This window comes from Haemaphysalis longicornis, unplaced genomic scaffold, assembly GCF_048455015.1.
Source record: "Haemaphysalis longicornis isolate Haplotype H1 unplaced genomic scaffold, Haemaphysalis longicornis Haplotype H1 scaffold_4, whole genome shotgun sequence".
NCBI lineage: Eukaryota > Metazoa > Arthropoda > Arachnida > Ixodida > Ixodidae > Haemaphysalis > Haemaphysalis longicornis.
Window position 1 is genome coordinate 89,313,179 of NW_027526361.1, and position 16,775 is coordinate 89,329,953.

Genomic DNA, 16,775 nt, shown 5'->3' on the forward strand with positions numbered 1-16,775 from the left:
TTTGAATAAACAATATGAAATTCTCGTAGCTTGCTAGTGTTTCCACACTTTTCACGGTATTTCTTAGGTTACGTTCCGCGTACTCACACAGATTTCTCAAGCATCTGCAGTCGCGTCCTCGTTTCTAGACGCATACTCAAATCCAGCTGCATTTTCAACGCAACGTTTGAGCATCTGACACGCCTTGGTTCGCTACCCACTCCCACAATGGAGAGCCAACAGCGAAACATCCCTGTGTAGCTGCCTTTCTTTACGCCTCAGAATGTGGGCTCCCAAGCGCACGTTTCCATCAAAAATCTATACGGCTGCTAAACGCATTTTGAAAGACGCTCTTAAAGTGAGTGAAAGTGCATTTAGCAGTTTTGTAACATATGAATCGTTCAATTAGGATATCATTGTACATGAGAAAATTTCTAGTCTTGCACCCAACAGTCCTCATGTAACAGCGTAATAATTTCTTGATAAATCGTAGTCTTGCCTGCGTCTATTATTCGGGTCGATTTTTGTTGCGTCCTAATTCAATTGCGTCATGTGCACGTTCACTATACTCGAGTACAACTTAAGAACGACAACAGAAGTTGCCACGGGGCCTGATCACCAAAGTCGGCTCTTCATCCACGCGACGAAAAGCACGTCGTACTGCGAGTATTTTGAAGATGACGCGAGAGTCGTCAATGGTTTTCAAACCTTAATCTGCTTATAAATTACCGCAGCGACAACAGCATACTACGCGAGAAAAAGCAGGCGATGTGACGCATTAAGCGCAATGTCTTTTCTGGTCTTTTGGACTGAGGGACCACTCGAACATCACAAGGCTCAAAATAAAGTTATTTAACAATAACAATGAAACCGCACCCGTGCTGACATCCGGGGCCGTCGCCTCGGCGGAGTGATACACTGACAGAGCTTTTGCCGTTTTTAACTTGTACCCGAGTAGGGCGCTTTTTAAATCAGTATTTACTCCTTTTCATTCCTCTTTCACTATATGCTACGCTCGAGCAATCGGCAGTGGCCAATCAACACGAATGTGAGCACTGCGCTTGTTGAGTAAGGCCAATGGATCGCCATTAGTTTAGCAGTTTTATGTGAATTTCACGGAGCCATTCAGTTGCCCACTGAATGGCTCTGTGGAACAGTTGGCGCCTTTGTGCAATCATAAACAATACTAATGTTGGTTTTTCGGTCGTAGATACAGGTCACGCATGTTTCCGTATAAAATAATTTGCATTCGTGTAAACATTTAAGGTGCCTACTTTTCCGGCGTTGAAAGCCTGAAACGTTATTTTGCCTGCCTGTTTTTGGCGCCTAAAACTCGCATTTTAATGCCTAAAAATCTGGCCTCTATTTTTTCCCAAAATATTAACAGTGTTTCTTAGCACGTGGTGTGGGCAGTGATCTAAAAGTTAACACATCACCCTAACCTCTCGAAAGGCTGTGTATAAGTGAAATAAATTGACTGATTCCCTTGAAAAAGTGAATTTCCGGAGCAGTGCTTTGCGTGGCCTGTGCCAATATCCACTTAAAACTTAATATGTTTCCCCCTCAAGTAGAGAAAAATATTGCGTAGAAATACAATAAATTGAGTATTACCTTTAAAGAGCTAGCCTGTGCATAAAAGGAAACCAGAGCCCAAAAAAATTGGCTACTTCAATTCTCAGCCACTGTACAGATGTCGGGGGCGGCACCTTGACACTGTCAAGGCACTCGTTCAGTCCATTGTCACCAACGCTGAAAAATATATGCGGTCGTGCGTGACCAGTGAAGTATTTAATTGTGCATGGCAATAACTATTCGAAAGCCTGAAAAATGGCTGTCAAAGTGAGACAGAGCAGACAGGAGATTCCAGCTTCCACGTGCCTGGTAAACATCTGGCTCGATGGGCTCCGGCTGTTCCGCGCCGATCGTTGTTGCGATGCCTCCGAAGACAGTTGTGCCACTGGGGGAAGATTTCTGACTTGGGGCCGCGGAGAACTTATACGAAGCAGGCATGTCACTCGGGGAAGACTTCTGACTTTGCCAGACATTGGTAACCCTGCCAGACGCGGTTCCGCCGGCGGCTTGCATCGTGTCGGGCTAGGAATACCTTCTGGCTCGATTATTGTTGTTTTTGTTGTTCCTTATAATTAATGGCGCATACCCAATCAGGGGATCGACCAAATATCAGTCGTTAAACTGGAAGAGATTACCGCGTAGGTACATTACTCGAGTAAAATTAGAAAAATTTGGAAGCTTTTTTCTTCTTGTGTTTGAGGAATCGAGTTTGAAAATTAGTCAATATTAAAGTAAAACAGAAAATGCAAAAAAAGAAATGAATAAAAAGAAGAAGAAGAAGAAGAAGAAGAAGAAGTAGGAAATAGAAAAGAAAAAAGAAAAAGAAAAAAGGAGAAGAAGAAAAAGAAGAAGAAGAAGAAGAAGAAGAAGAAGAAGAAGAAGAAGAAGAAGAAGAAGAAGAAGAAGAAGAAGAAGAGCAACAACAACAACAACAACAATAACAACAACAAGAACAACAACAAGGAGAAGAAGAAGGAGAAGGACAACAACAACAACAACGACAACAACAACAAGACGAGTTTTGGAGGGCTTTGGCCAGAATAACAATCTTATTACGTTGTGAATCTCTTGGAATTTTCTATGAAGGGCAGAAGAGCAGAAAAAACATCCCGGCGGCAATATCCTGTTTTTGAAGCCCCAAATGATAATAGAGCCGTCACTGATAATGCCAATCCGAGGCTATGAAGCGGCACCTCAAGGAACTCACGTCTGAGGCTTGAAAATCGTCGACAGGACAAAAGGAAGTGGTCGACAGACTCTTCTTCATTAGAGTAACTGCACATAGCAGACCACGCCAGACGAGACATGTGGAGGTATCTATTCGACTCAGGCACACGACATCGAAGGCTCGTTACAATCACCTCCAGGTCGCATGAAGGGCACCAATTAGGTTTCCAGGAGAATTTTAGTTGACAAAAATCTCTCAACGACATTGAGACTGATTGGTGCTGCCCTTGCAGCTTCAACAATCTACGGAACTTTGCGGCGCTTAATAAAGGCGTTGTTTCAATGACATCGACAACAGGCCCGGAGAGTGCTACCCTTGCCAGTGAATCTGCGGTTTCATTAAAGGTAATTCCCGCATGCCCAGGGACCCAAAGAATCTAAACTTCAGTAATGTGAGGTGGCAGAAGTGATCTAAACGTCCGTAGAAAAGGTGAGTATTTAGGAGAAGAAAGGGCTAAGCCTACAAATAGGGAATCCGGGATTATGACTGGAGACGATATCGATATGTCAAGATTTCGTAGTGCCAAGACAATTTCCAAGAATTCCGTATAGAATATAGGGATAAAATCCACCAGACCAACCGAAAAGAACCAATTTAGGTACGGGGAAACTATACCTATTCCGGATTTTTCATCTCGTTAAGAAGCATCTGTATATATGATAGTACCTTGCTGAATTGAGGCCAAATGATCTTGTAGGATACCATTGAGCAGTCTGGCAGGTCGAATTTTAGCATTTTGGGGAAAGATGTTCCGGAAGTTGACCGTTAACGTGTTACCCCATCGATAGATGGAAGTACGTTATTGACCGCAACCCCTAATGGAGACAGCAAGCTTTGTGCTAGAGTAACTTGCGGCCGATAGGACATGGTCCACTGGACCGCCAGAAACACAGCTGGCTCAGCCACAAAGATAAATTGTGCCCTGTTTACCACCGTGCCATAGGCTCTCAGGAAAGTATCCACAGTGAGTATTCGAAATCGGTGTAACAGAGGTGGAACTCGGGCTTCCAAATAAAGTAACGCATTAGCTGCATTTTTAGGTAGCCCTAAACAGCAGCGAAGAGCCTGGCGTTCCAGAAGAACTAGGCGATGGAGCTTATACGTTGCAGTCCCCGAGAATATAACACACCCGAACTCTAAAATAGGGGGCACGTACATACGGTATATCATCGGGAGAGAATCACGGCGCATTCCCCTCTTTCTATGGCTGAGGCGCCTGAACACGCCAACAGCACGTGCTCCTTTAGTAGCTATACGCTCTATATGTGGACTCCAGTCAAGTTGGCTGGTGTATACTACCCCAAGGTATTTTAAAGAATCAACCTGGGGTATGATGTGCTGATGGCAACAGAGAGTGATATTAAAGAAAAAAGTGGACTGAAAAGCTAGAACAGAGCATTTGCTGGCGTTAATTGTGAGAGAGATACTGTCTAACCAGGAATCTAAAGTAATCAGATACGACTGCATTAATACATACAGTTCCTGCATGTCAGAAGCTGACGCGAAAAACGAGATATCGTCGGCATAGACGTAAATATGGACACCCGAAACCGCAGGAGCCGAGCTTAACAGGATATTAAAAAGAACCGGCGAAAGGACAGCTCCCTGTGGTACACCTCTTTTGTGCGAATGCCGAGAGGAACAAATGTTGCCCCTCACACAACAGAACTGCCTGTCCTTTAGGAATTCACACAGCCATACTATAATGTAACCAGGGAAATTTAATTTCTGTAACCTAGACATTAACACAAGGTACTCCACGCAGTCGTATGCTTTTGCATTATCCAAGGTCACTAGAGCCGCAACCTGTTTATATCGACGGGCAAGTTTTATACGACTTTCAAGGTCAGTGTGGGCACTCCAACTAGAACAACCTGGGCGAAATCCAATTTGACTTGGGCTGAGGATATTACACCTAGACAAAAATTCCATAATTCTGTGAAGTAAAATCCGCTAAATTAGTTTCACTACGTTCGAAGTCTTAGAGATAGGCCTTATATTATCAACGGCGAGGCCCTGACCAACATTATTCGGTATAGGAAGTATGTTAGCTATCCGCCACACATCGGGTACACATGCAGTTCAGAGAAAATAATTGATCATACTAAGCAAGTCATCCGGTGCCTGATAGTATAGTAGTTTTAACATTTCAGTAGTAATGTCATCCGGACCAGGGGCCGCAGCTGGCATTTTCGTCATAGCATCAAAAAGCTCCGAATGCGTAATTTCTACGAAGTCGTCTACCACTATAGATGGAGGAGATGAGGTAGCTAGAGCAGACGAAAAACGAATTTGCAGACCCCTAGCAATCAACTCTAGAGACTCGGAGATTTCACTGGACGATAACACTATAGAGTCTGAATTATCAAATTGGGGGACCGCTTTCCTAGAAAGAAGAAATCGAAAAAGGGCCCGTTTATTGTTGGGTTCAGAAAGAAGTGAGCAGCAGTGACAGCCATAGGCATGTTTGGCATTAGAAACTGCTCGTTTGAACATCGCGGAATGATATTTATAGTTGCTCCAGTTCAGCGGGCAATGTTTATAGCAAACCTTCTTCCCGGCAGCCTTCCTGCGTCTAAAGCTGCGTGTACATTCTTCGTTCCACCAGGGGCTAGGTGACACAGCTCTCTTAGACCGTACTTCAAATAACGAGGACTGCGCCGAAGTGGTAAGGGCGCTGCTGCTGCTTCTTCTTCGCAGTGTAACCGAGACGTCCACAGGAAAGAGATTGGCGAAGATTTGGACAGTGGCCAATCAATGATGAGCTGGGCTATTCCGCGCAACTTTCGTCGCGAATCCGCTCTTAACACTAAAAGGTGATGTAGGTCCATTTCTGCAGGGAATGGTTGGAGAATTCGCTAAAGGCACCAAGTAGTCTGGCTTAAGGCGAATTAAAAAAGAATATCTAAACGTGAGTGTTCTATGCTCTCTCGTTCGTGTCCTTACAGCTGTTCTGGAGAGAAGCTCTCTTTAGCGCCCGTTCCTGGATCGCGTCACCATCGCCGTGACGGAGCGAATGCGAAGAGCAAAGCGGGTAATGAAATAATGCTGACAGCGAAGAAATAGGGATGAGGAAAGCGGAGGAAGGTACAGCGTAATCGCGAAGATGAAGGCGGAGGAGTAAATATCCGTATAGAAAGGGGAAGAGCGGGTGACGACCGTAAGGTTATTCGTACACTCCTTTTCGCTCGTGCTATCGCGGAGCCGACCGTTAGAACGAGGCCGTAACTATGGTTGCCAGAAGAAGGCTAGGAGAGTTTCGCCGTTATAGTGGCGTTGAGAATGAAACCGGCCCAGCACATTGATGGAAGCATCGACGGTATGTTAGCGCGAGAGCGCCGTGTGACTAGTTGCTCCTCGTGGGACTGAATTTGGTCGGTTAAAGGGGGCGTTTGCGTCGTGGTTACTCGACAACCCGTTCAGATTTCCATTGCGATTTCTTTAGATTCATGGTGGATTTGAAGCCGCATATCGTCGCAATAGAAGTCATAAATATGGCAATGAAAGAAAATATGACATACGATTTGGCTCTATTGTACACTCACATTTTACATATTGTGTGCTGCTATGGGGTATTGGTAGCAAATGTAATATTGATAATCTTTCTGTGTTGCAGCGCCGGGCCATTCGCTTACTAAACCAGTCAAACAAATGTATTACTTCGGGGAATCTTATGATGCAATACAATATACCAGATATAAAAGAAACCTTTTTTGCTCAAACTTGCTGTGTTTGTTTACAAGCAAGTCTCCTTAAACTACGATGTATTCTTTGATAAATTCTTGAATAGAACTACTGGGTATGCGCTACGTCACACATATGTTGTTGTAGACAGGCCACGTACAAATTACGGCATGCATATGATGGATTATTTGATAATGAAACTGTGCAATGACTACCCTGATGTTATTTTAATTGTCAAGAGTTTCAGGAATATTCGCAAATTCAAAAGTGCTGCTCGAATCCAGTTTCGTTCCGCGAATGAGTTATCATTACAATGACGCAACTTTGTATGTTTCAGTACTTTTAAGCGCCATCTTTGTCCTCGTGATTCCTTGTATTGGTTTATGTTGCCTGAGCTGATGTGTGCTCTTACTAAAAATTATTATGACGTGATTGCTATATATTACGTTATCCTACGGGTATTGAAGTGAAATGTGTTTTTTTTTTCTTCATATATCTGAAGACTATTGTATATTATATGTTGTTTGTGCACTACAGCTGCTTCTGTTGCTGCTCAGGCGGGGTGAAGCCTTGTCAGGAGGGTATACCTCCTTTTGCTTTGCCTCGCCGTCATTTCTGTACTGTACTGCCCAAATGGAACAATAAATACAAAATACAAAACCATGGTATATCGCGAGAAAGCAGCATGCATTCCGGCCTAAGTTGGACCAATACCCCGGAGCAGGTACATGCTATTCTTTGGGTGTATGACACTTACGCGCGCCAGGTTCAGAGTATGGGCACAGGTTTCTTGTGACGGGTTGCTCCTATTTCTGAAGATCAAAATGGTCGATTTATTCCTTCTTTTGTTGCTTTGTGTACACCCCTGAATGCGCAAAGCTTGCAAAGCGCTGTCCAGTACACCACTGCACGTAACGTAGGTATGTTTCACTTTACTGGACTAACAGCACCAGCTCTTGGGTATGCGTCCGTTCAAGACTAAAACGTTTCGCTTTGAGGTCTTGCGACGTCTATCAGCACCCTCGTTTTGGCGGGCAGTTGTGCTCAAAGCAATCGATTGATTTATTCATTGACTACTCGGTGCATGCCTTAGAATCGAGGCATGGTTACACCGAGGTTACATCGAGCACGGTTACATCGAGGTTACAAAGCGTTTTCGATCGCACCGATCTGGTTATGAGCTAATGGGTGAGTTTGTGTCCCTTTGCTAGGCTCACACTAGTAACTGTTTGGTATTTACCGGCCTTGGCCTAAAGTTTAGTTTTAAGGACTTACGACACGCGTACTCTTCCCAAACGGTACCGGTTGACGACGCTAGAGGCAAGGACGGAGGCACAAATTCCTCTGTTTAGGCTTAACGGTAGGTAGTCTTCAAGATAAGCTCTACGAGGTGCCAAGCAACGTCATACTCGTTGTTACCTCGAGCTGCGGGTAATGGTTGAGGACCTTAAGCCTCAAAGCGTGACTTCAGGACTAAAGTCCCGTCGCCGTCTCCCTTGGTAGCTCATGAACCCTTGGCAAGCGTGTTGTAAAGTGTAAAATGCGGAAGGGGTCATGAAAAGATGGCTCCCAAACCCATTCAGCGAAACCGGAAAATGTAGTGATGCTCCACACGGTCAGGGAGACATGCCGAAAAATGTTAACTATCGACAGGTAGTAAACCTAACGATCTGTTCACTACCTGTATTTTCTGTGCGTAACCTAGCAGGGGCGTAGCTGGAAATATTCCTCGGGTGCGGGGTGGGGGGGGGGGGGGGGGGGGGGCGCACGCAGATTTCACTTCGCCGACCTGCATATGGTATTGAAGGGATTAAAAATGTGTATAACGGGTACGTAACTACAAACCGATAATATACCTAACTATTAACTGAATTTACTAACTGAAATTTATAACTATTCACTGAAAATGCATAACCATTAACTGTCAAGAACAAGGAAAATAAAATATCGTATGAAAAATGTATTCGCATGTTCCGAAAATTGCGGTAGAATTGCTATCATAGCTTGCTATTTTTGTTTTGTCTACATATGAAGACATAGCATTTTAACAAATATGGGAATGTAGAACAAGTATAAACATACATGCTTAAAATACATGGAATAAAAACATGAACATAACGAACTAACTCATCTAAAACTGAGAAAGCACAGAAAAGACATTATAAACGTGAAAAGCCCGAAACAAGCAACATGTGGGTGGGCGTTTTATTTTGTTTTCGCATACACGCGACAGTTATAAGAACAAATCGTAAAGCTTTTGTTTTTTATTCTAATATATTTTGTACAAGAAGCTTGTCAACCGTGGCATACTGCGGATAATTGTACCAAAATTAGTCACATGAAGAATAGTACCTCGAATTGTGCACTTGTGGCGAAAAATGCGAGATTATATTTTGATCAGGGCAACAAAAGTGTCACATACAACAAAGTATCCACTTATACAGAAATCTCGTTCTACATGGTGCTAAATTACCTGCGAATTTGTGGCTGTGGCACCACTCGTGCGGCACAACGACCTATTTTTGTAGCTGTGGCAACAGATCATTTTGCTGCATGAACGGTGCAGCAGTAGCAACATCACAGGTGAATTCGCAACATGCATAGATGGGAGACGAAGTCTTCTGTAGTGAGTGCACTGGTTTATGGCGCCGGCCTTGGTTGCAAGGAAGTACGGAAGGAGCCAGGCCTGCGGTTTCGCCCGCGAGTCTCCACTAGCTTTTTCTGAGCAGCGACCCTCCGTCGCGTCGCGGTGGGCGAGCTCGCGGAACAGCCCCGTGAATGGACGTCTTGCATGGAGTTAGGCATGCGAGGTAGGAAGGAGGCCGCCAAGGTAGAGTAGGCGCGCTTTGCGGGAAGGATTCCTGGGTGCTAGACAACATACTAGGATGGTTTCGGGAGCATGTGGTTGCCTTGGTGGCCGTGCATGAGAGCGCGACAAAAAGTCGAGGGGGGGGGGGGGGGGTGAAGCCCCATAAGCCCCCTTTCCTTCCCTACGCCCCTGCAACCTGGCGCCCTGTAGCACAACGTATGGGTCTGTCAGCAAACCTTATATCTTATCCAGAATGCTCATTAAACATTGGAGCAGTGAAAGGGCCAGCTGGCCAGCGCGGACCTCTCAGTCCAGCATATAGCGTGGTGGAGATGGCCTGGGATGCCAGCGTGACAAGGGCTCCACGTTTAGAAAAGGCCCCCCACCGGGCGTTCGCTCAACCATCAGCGTCTGAAGCTCGTGGAAATAAAGTGTAGATACTCACCCACCATCAGCAGCTGTCGCTCTAAAATGGAACACTGAAAGAGGGGACACTCAGCAGATATTTCCTCGCGCTTCTCATGTACGCCGGCGTCCCAGCAACGAGTTTGTGCGATATGTGGCCTCCTACAAAAAGCAACCGCCCACGATCATTGCTCTGCGATCGTAACGGTGGCTCTGGTTCCATTTCATAACACCGCTTAACTAAATGTTAGTACGGAGCTAACTTCGCCAACCTCGGCTAAATACACTGTTCTGGCACCTAACCAACGACGTCCCTGCTGGGGTTGTGCAACGGTAAATTCAAACTGTCAAAATTGGCAAGCTTGTTTGCGTAAACATCATTTGGTGCCTAAATGAAGTGGAACGAATAATGGAAAAGGTAGTTCTGTCAGATAAAACATGAATGTATGTTGGGTACATGGTGCCTTTAATTCATATTCCTGGGTGAATACTATCTGTACTACTTACACGAAGATTTTAATTCTTGTAGCATCTCACGTTGGCACCACACAGCAAGCGAGGAGTGCAAAACACACAAAATGGCGCATCTTGCACGAGTGGTTCAAGACTGGAGAAACAGCAGAGCTTGGGTAGATCTAGCTTCTCCCCGCACTGACAGCGGATCCCAGGAGAGGGGGAACAGCCGGACCCCAGCAGTGCAAAGCCTTTTTGGACGCTTGTAAAGCTGAATGAATGAATGAATGAATGACTTTATTGCAGAGTGGGGGCTATAAAGCCCTGTGGGGATAGGGAATGGAAACGAGGATTGGGAAAGACGCCGCTAAGCAGTTGTACATCTAGGTAGTGTTCAAGCTTCACTGTATACCTATCACTGTAGCTGTCTCTCGAGGTACCGTTGGAGCAACGCACACACACTGGCCTTCCACTGAGGGGAGGGGGTGTCCGGCATTGTTATTGATTGATTGATTGTAGGGATTAACGCGCCGACGCAACGCAGGCGATGAGGCGCGCCGTAGTGGAGGGCTCCGGATTAATTTTGACCACCTGGGGATCTTTATCGTGCGCTGAAATCTCGTACACACGGGCGTTTTTGCTTTTCGCCTCCATCAGAAAAGCGGCCGCCGCGGCCGGGAATCGAACCCGCGACCTCGTGCTCAGCAGCGCAACGCCTTAGCCACTGAGCCACCGCGGCGGGTGGCATTGTTATTGATGGCACATTACGGTTGGTGTGGCAAGATGGATGCGCACCGGTGTTCATTTGTGACCGGTGAACTTGAAAAGGTAGTCGGTCAGCCATTAAACCATCTTATAGAGACCATTTTTTAGGGCAAATTCTGTAATTTTTTGTAACATTTCGGGGTTGCCCCTAACATACTCGACATGCTCTAACGCCGACGTCGGAACAGTGGCGCCTGCGAGCAACTGCGCACGGCCGTTTGAGAAGGCTGCACATGACCAAATAAGGTGGAACAAATTCGGTGTCTCGTTGCTGCCAGAGTGGGGGCACCTTAGTAAGGAGGGACGCCTTGGGTTCGTCCACTTCGAAATCACATCAGGGGTATAGGCCGAGTTGGCATAAACTTTGTTGGAGAAGACCTCTCCTGTTCTGGGAGGGGTCTCAGGTGGGGCGAGAAAACCAGGGGGTGAGGCCTCGGCTAGCCGGTGCCGGCTGAGGGCTCTAGCTTGACGAAAATTTTGTTGCCAGTGTTGTTCAGATGTGCTCGGTGAGTCAGATTGTGCTGAAGTGGGGTCGAGAACCATGGGAGGAGTTAGTAGACACTCCCGGGCAGCGTTGTGTGCCGTTCGGTTTCCGTCCGCTCCAGGCGTGTGCGCAGGTGTCCAGACCATGCGTATGATTCCTTCATGAGACAGGTCCCGTACTAAGTAGAGGATGTTCGTGGCCGTAGAGTTAGGCGTGAAGGTCCTATTCAGTTTCCGGAGGGCAACGTGCGAGTCAGTGATGATGCGGAACTTCTTTGTGAGGATGGTTGAACAATGGGTCTTGATGCTTTGAACTGCGCCCAGAATTCCAAAGAGTTCCACTTCATCTGAGTGGACGTAGGTGTTCGTAATGTTGCGAGAACAACCGAGTTGTGGAACCTCGGGGCAAGTCCAAGCAACAGCAGCTGTTATGTCTTGGATAGCGGCATCGGTGAATACATCAACTTCATCGTGGGATTTGTCGCTGGCCAGGGTGCGGACGTACTGTTCCCTAGCTGCTCGTTGACGTCGGGGAATGGGTCGTCGTCGGGTAGGGCCGATTGCAGGTCTCTCGCAAGGTGGGATAGATTTAGGAAAGATTGCAGGGTCGAAATTGCTGTTCAGGGTGTCCAATTTAAAAATAGCTCGTCCCTGCGGCATGTATTCGAGGTGCTTCTGGAATCGCAGTTTGACTTCTTCAACTAGATTGGGGATCGGAGGAAGTGGCACTGCTTGTTCCAGCACGTCCGTCCTAGTGTCGCGTGGTAGGCCTGTTATGGTACGAATCAGGTATCTGTTTAATATGGTTAGTTCACTGAGATTCCGGGAACGGAATTCATATACGGGAAATCAGTAAGACAGGGCCGTGCGCAACGGCGTGCGCAAGCTTGAGACAGGCGTCTTGTTGTGAGCCGCCGTATTTATTGGATAAACGGATAATGACGTGCAAGGTGGAGCGCCATGTTGTCCGAAGATGACGGATCCATGTAGTGGGGCTACTGCAGCTGCTAATCTGGAGGCCACGTAATTTGATGGTACCATTTCTTTATTTGAGAATCGTACTGGCGATATTGAGGTGGAGGACTTGGTCAGGGTTCTGAGTTTTATGGTTCTGAGTTTTATGAGCACAGGTGGTTGCCCTTAGCAACGCGGAGCGAGTGCATGGCGTCTGCAGCAAACGACACTCGTTTTCTCGGCGTCGCTGTTTGCTCAAACGCTGACGACTGGCACATGAACTCGGTATTTTTAATTTCCTTTTTGCAAGTCCTTCACGTGACGCAAGCCCATTCGCAAACCTGGATGACGCCGGGAGCCCCTCACGAGACGCACCTCACGTGAGCTCGGTATTTTCTCTGTATTTTTTCTGATTATTGACGATGCATTCAAGAGCTTAAACAGCTCTGCGGTTAAAATAGCTCATTTCAGCACTTCTAAACCAGTTATTTCGAGCGAAAGCACAAAGGTTTCGTAAAAGTTTGCCTTTGCTTCAGATATTGCAGCCGGCCGTCTCGCTATATCGACTGGGTGATTGTGTTAATCATGTCGCTTGCGTTGAAAGTACCGCCCATAGAGCACAGCCAGTGCGCTATCGATGGCGAGTCTGAGGGTCCAGGCGGCGGCGGAGCAGTCATTGAACCTCCGCCCGGTCACGTGGTTCGCTTGTGCTGAAGCGCCCGCACAGACAGGCCATTGAGCGCTGAGCAATCAAGCGCATGCGAAGCAAGCGTTTCACTCTCGCCTTGTTACGTGGCACCGCAGCAGCGAGGGTCCGAGCGAGCGAGGCGATAAGAAACAAAGGCACAGCTCGCGCGCCAGCTGCTGAAGGTCAGCTGCGACGCAATGAGTGACCTTGACAGATGTATCATAGCAGAACTTTCGCGCCATTGATTCACGAGATGTAGTAGAAGGTCACTACTTCATTTATTTTCTCTCAGAGGTGCATAACTTGTCACGCGTGTGCAACTGAACGGAAGCCATAGCAGCGTGGGATCAAGGAACACGCGTTACATCAAGGGCGCATTGCCGCAACTTCACAAGAGAACGCTCGACGCTACGCTGCTGAGGTGCGCTTGGCCGGTATCTGCTGCTGTGTCAGCTACTGCTTTTCGCAAAGCTGGTTCCTTCAGTCTGCGTACAATTCTGTGAAGAGACTTGTCCTGGCTTTGCGTGCTTTCGTACAGCTGTTCGTACAGCCGCAAAAATTGGCGGGCGAAAGCAATTCGCTCGCGCAAGAATGCGACACGGGGTCTACTGATCGCCGATGCAAAGCCGGTGGTTTGTAGCCTATCACAAACTAGTCCTTCTTGGACTAGGTAAGCGGAAAATTGCGTCTGTCTGTCTGTCTGTCTGTCTGTCTGTCTGTGGTCATGCAGTGCTCACAAGTAACGTCAAACCGGTGAGTTAACAATGATCTATGGGTCCAGGCAATGGCCCGCCTATGACCAAACTTAAGTCACTAGTATCTCACGAACTGGTCACTAATGAATCACCAGGATATCCGCTGGTTGAGGAGGTACAGAAGTGCCAGCATGGGCCACCGAGCTTGCGGCACCTGTACTTCGGCGACTTGGCTGCGAGATTCGAAACTAATCATAATTTTTGGGTATTCTTTCTAACACGAAATCGATAACAAGAAAAAGAGGCGTCCTTGGAATGTGTGGCAGAAACTTTACCGCCCTTCAGCCTTCTTTGGCTGCTTCACCTAGTTTTCTGTACCTGTCTCGCTGACTCTGAGCCTATCTGCCTCTTGCCTCTATCACAATCTAGCCTGAAAAGGGTGCATCACGGCGCAAGGGCTCTTATAACGGTCAAGAAAGCGTTGATATTGGTGTGAAGCCTATTCTCACTAATCGCACTAATCACCTTACTCACACTCGCAGCACTCGCACTGCAGGATTTATTCTTTGTGGTGATCCAAACATCCTTGCTTGTGGATGCATGTGATGTAAAAGGAAGTACGTAATTGTCAAAAGCCAAAGATTACTGCACATATAAATGCCACTATCGGAGATAATTCTGCCTTCTCAGGTACGAGAACAAGTGGTCTTTTTACGGTTATCATGCGGAACGACGCTGTAATTCTTTACAAAGAGCGCATCTTTCGCGAAAACGAAATGCTTACTATAGCTGCTAATTTTGCATGAATTAAATTACGATTTTCACGCACCAAAGCTGCACCTTCGCCACATGAGGGGGGGGGGGGGGGGGGGCTGATGCGACGCGATTAAGCTGAACAACCAGTGGAGTACGCGCAGGGTTTCAGTTGGGGGCGAGGGGAGGGATTAATGGGAGAGGGGAAACAGGAAAAGGGTGAAAAGGTAAACAAAAAGGGAAAAAAGTCAACCAACTAAATATTAAAAATAAAATAAAAAACAAGAAACTTCCTGATTTCATGGCACCAGTTGCACGGCCTTCCAAATGTCTTTTTTTTTTTCATTCGCTGTTGCAGTCCCGCTGTTTTTTTTTTTTATTATTGCAATAGGTTGATTGTCCGGGTGACAGCACTTGGTACGGCAGCGTCATTTTGGTGAATAGCTTGCAACGCGAAAAGATTCTTCGGCAGTAATTTGATGGTATGCAGATTTACTAGATCCTTGCTTTATACGCCCCCCCTTCCCCATGGCTATAGAAATTCAGAGAGGTGGGTCGGCTCAACCCTTGCGTACGCGAGTGCACATGCGTATATTGAACCTGCCCTGAACTTGCAACACACGGCCTTTTTTACGGGCGATCAGAAATAAACGGCCGTCCCGGTCGAAGGTTTCTACAGAGGCGCAAGTTGTAAGCTACTGAGTCAACACCGTTTGAAGTAGCTTGGTTTTAAGCGGCTGTAAAGTAGAGTTCACAGCTTTGCGACATTTATGTCACTTGAATGTACACAAACAACAACATTCCTGCAGTATTTAAGTTATACTCGCCCGCTCTACTTTCGGCGATTTCCTATCACGTCAGCTTTCTAAAGGCTACGTTCGGTTACTCCTTGATTTGTTGTAAACAGTTTTGGCATTGCACGTGTAGGCTAGAGACGTACAGTGACTTGTGCGCACGAATTTCGCTCGCTTATCTTCACCCTAATTTGTTTTCTGTTTCCCTAAGTGCAGAAGCCTGGATGTCCGCGTAGCACGAATCACTGATACGACGCTCGTAGCAGGGCCTTGGAACCGCCGCCTGTGCTTCCCGTCCTTGTCATACGTCCGGCAGAAGCTGGAGCCATCCTGAAAAAATTTGTCAGAATGTACCCAAAGAATTTTCTCCTCCCAAAATGTGAAGCATTCTTTGTAGCGGAAAAATTACTCGCTGTTGCCACACAATCACCCAAAGATAAGTTTCCATCGAAATTTATAGCGGGAAATTTTGGAGGATTGCATAAGCGTCGTCTTTGAGCGTGGAACACAATATCGTCGTTGGGCTCGTTTGCATCGCGTGAAATGTTTTCGAGCGGTGAAAATTTTCCGCTCCTGATCGCACGCCATCTGCTAGCGCAGCACCTTACAATAACGGAGGTTTCTTTGGGCGCCGCAAGGTGGCGCTACAGGAATTTTCACCTACGCTAATTCTTTGCTCATGGTCAGCGCCACCGACGATGCTGGCTCTTTTAACACTACGCGTTAAAAAAATATGGTTAAAGTAGGCGGGATACTCAAACTTTCTAAGCATCTGAAGGGGAAGGCCTAGTTGAACTTTCTGTTGTTGTTTTGCTGTTTGACTTTCTCTTGCCCATCATTCCTTGTCCCTCTCCCTGGACAGCGCCCTCCGAAGCTCGTTCCTCTGGCTCTGTTCGCCCCCGTCGTTGCCTTCAGCTCCCAAGGCAACTCGTACTGCACCTGCGGCAGCTGTCTATCCTCCTCCAGCGCTGCTGTGTCCCTTTCCCGGAGCGCGCATCCCGTCTTGCGCGCTTATTTCCTGCACCTCACAACGCGTTCCATGAAACGTGAAAATCTAAAACTTTCACCTCGAAAGTAAAAAAAAAAATGCTTCGCCTTATTCGAATGTTGGCTTCACCGCCATAGCACTGTCTATGCAGTACTGAACCCTTTACAGGAGAGTCGGCGACACCTGGCTCGGCGTAACCTGTGTAGTGTCGCTAATACCGGCCTTTAGTGGCTCCAGCTTAGAGTTCCTGTACAAAGTTCCTTACGGGAGCCGTATACAGAAGCCCTAGGGAGGCATAACAAGACACCGCAAAGTGGGTGGAGCAGGCAAGGAATAATTCGAATTGATATATGTTAACTATAACAATTCCCGAGATCTTTTTGCAATAGTTACTCTGTTTGACCATGCCTAGCACACTTGCGGCCGCAATACAAGGGGCCACTCGAATCCCAACTCAATACTGAATGAAGTTTCGCTTGAGCCCGGAATTGAATACAAACACTTCAAGACCGTTCCTAAGGGGAG

The 16,775-nt window shown here is 46.8% G+C and overlaps 1 protein-coding gene across 1 annotated transcript in view; it reads right to left on the reverse strand.

Annotated features, from left to right (window-relative positions):
* Positions 1–14,634: 14,634 nt before the first annotated feature.
* Positions 14,635–16,775, reverse strand: part of LOC144180433 (uncharacterized) — a 42,298-nt gene continuing 40,157 nt past the window's right edge. Inside the window, exon 14 of the mRNA XM_077708777.1 lies at positions 14,635–15,592. Coding sequence (XP_077564903.1) covers positions 15,505–15,592 — 88 coding nt within the window. The 3' untranslated portion in view covers positions 14,635–15,504. The remainder of the gene's footprint in view (positions 15,593–16,775) is intronic.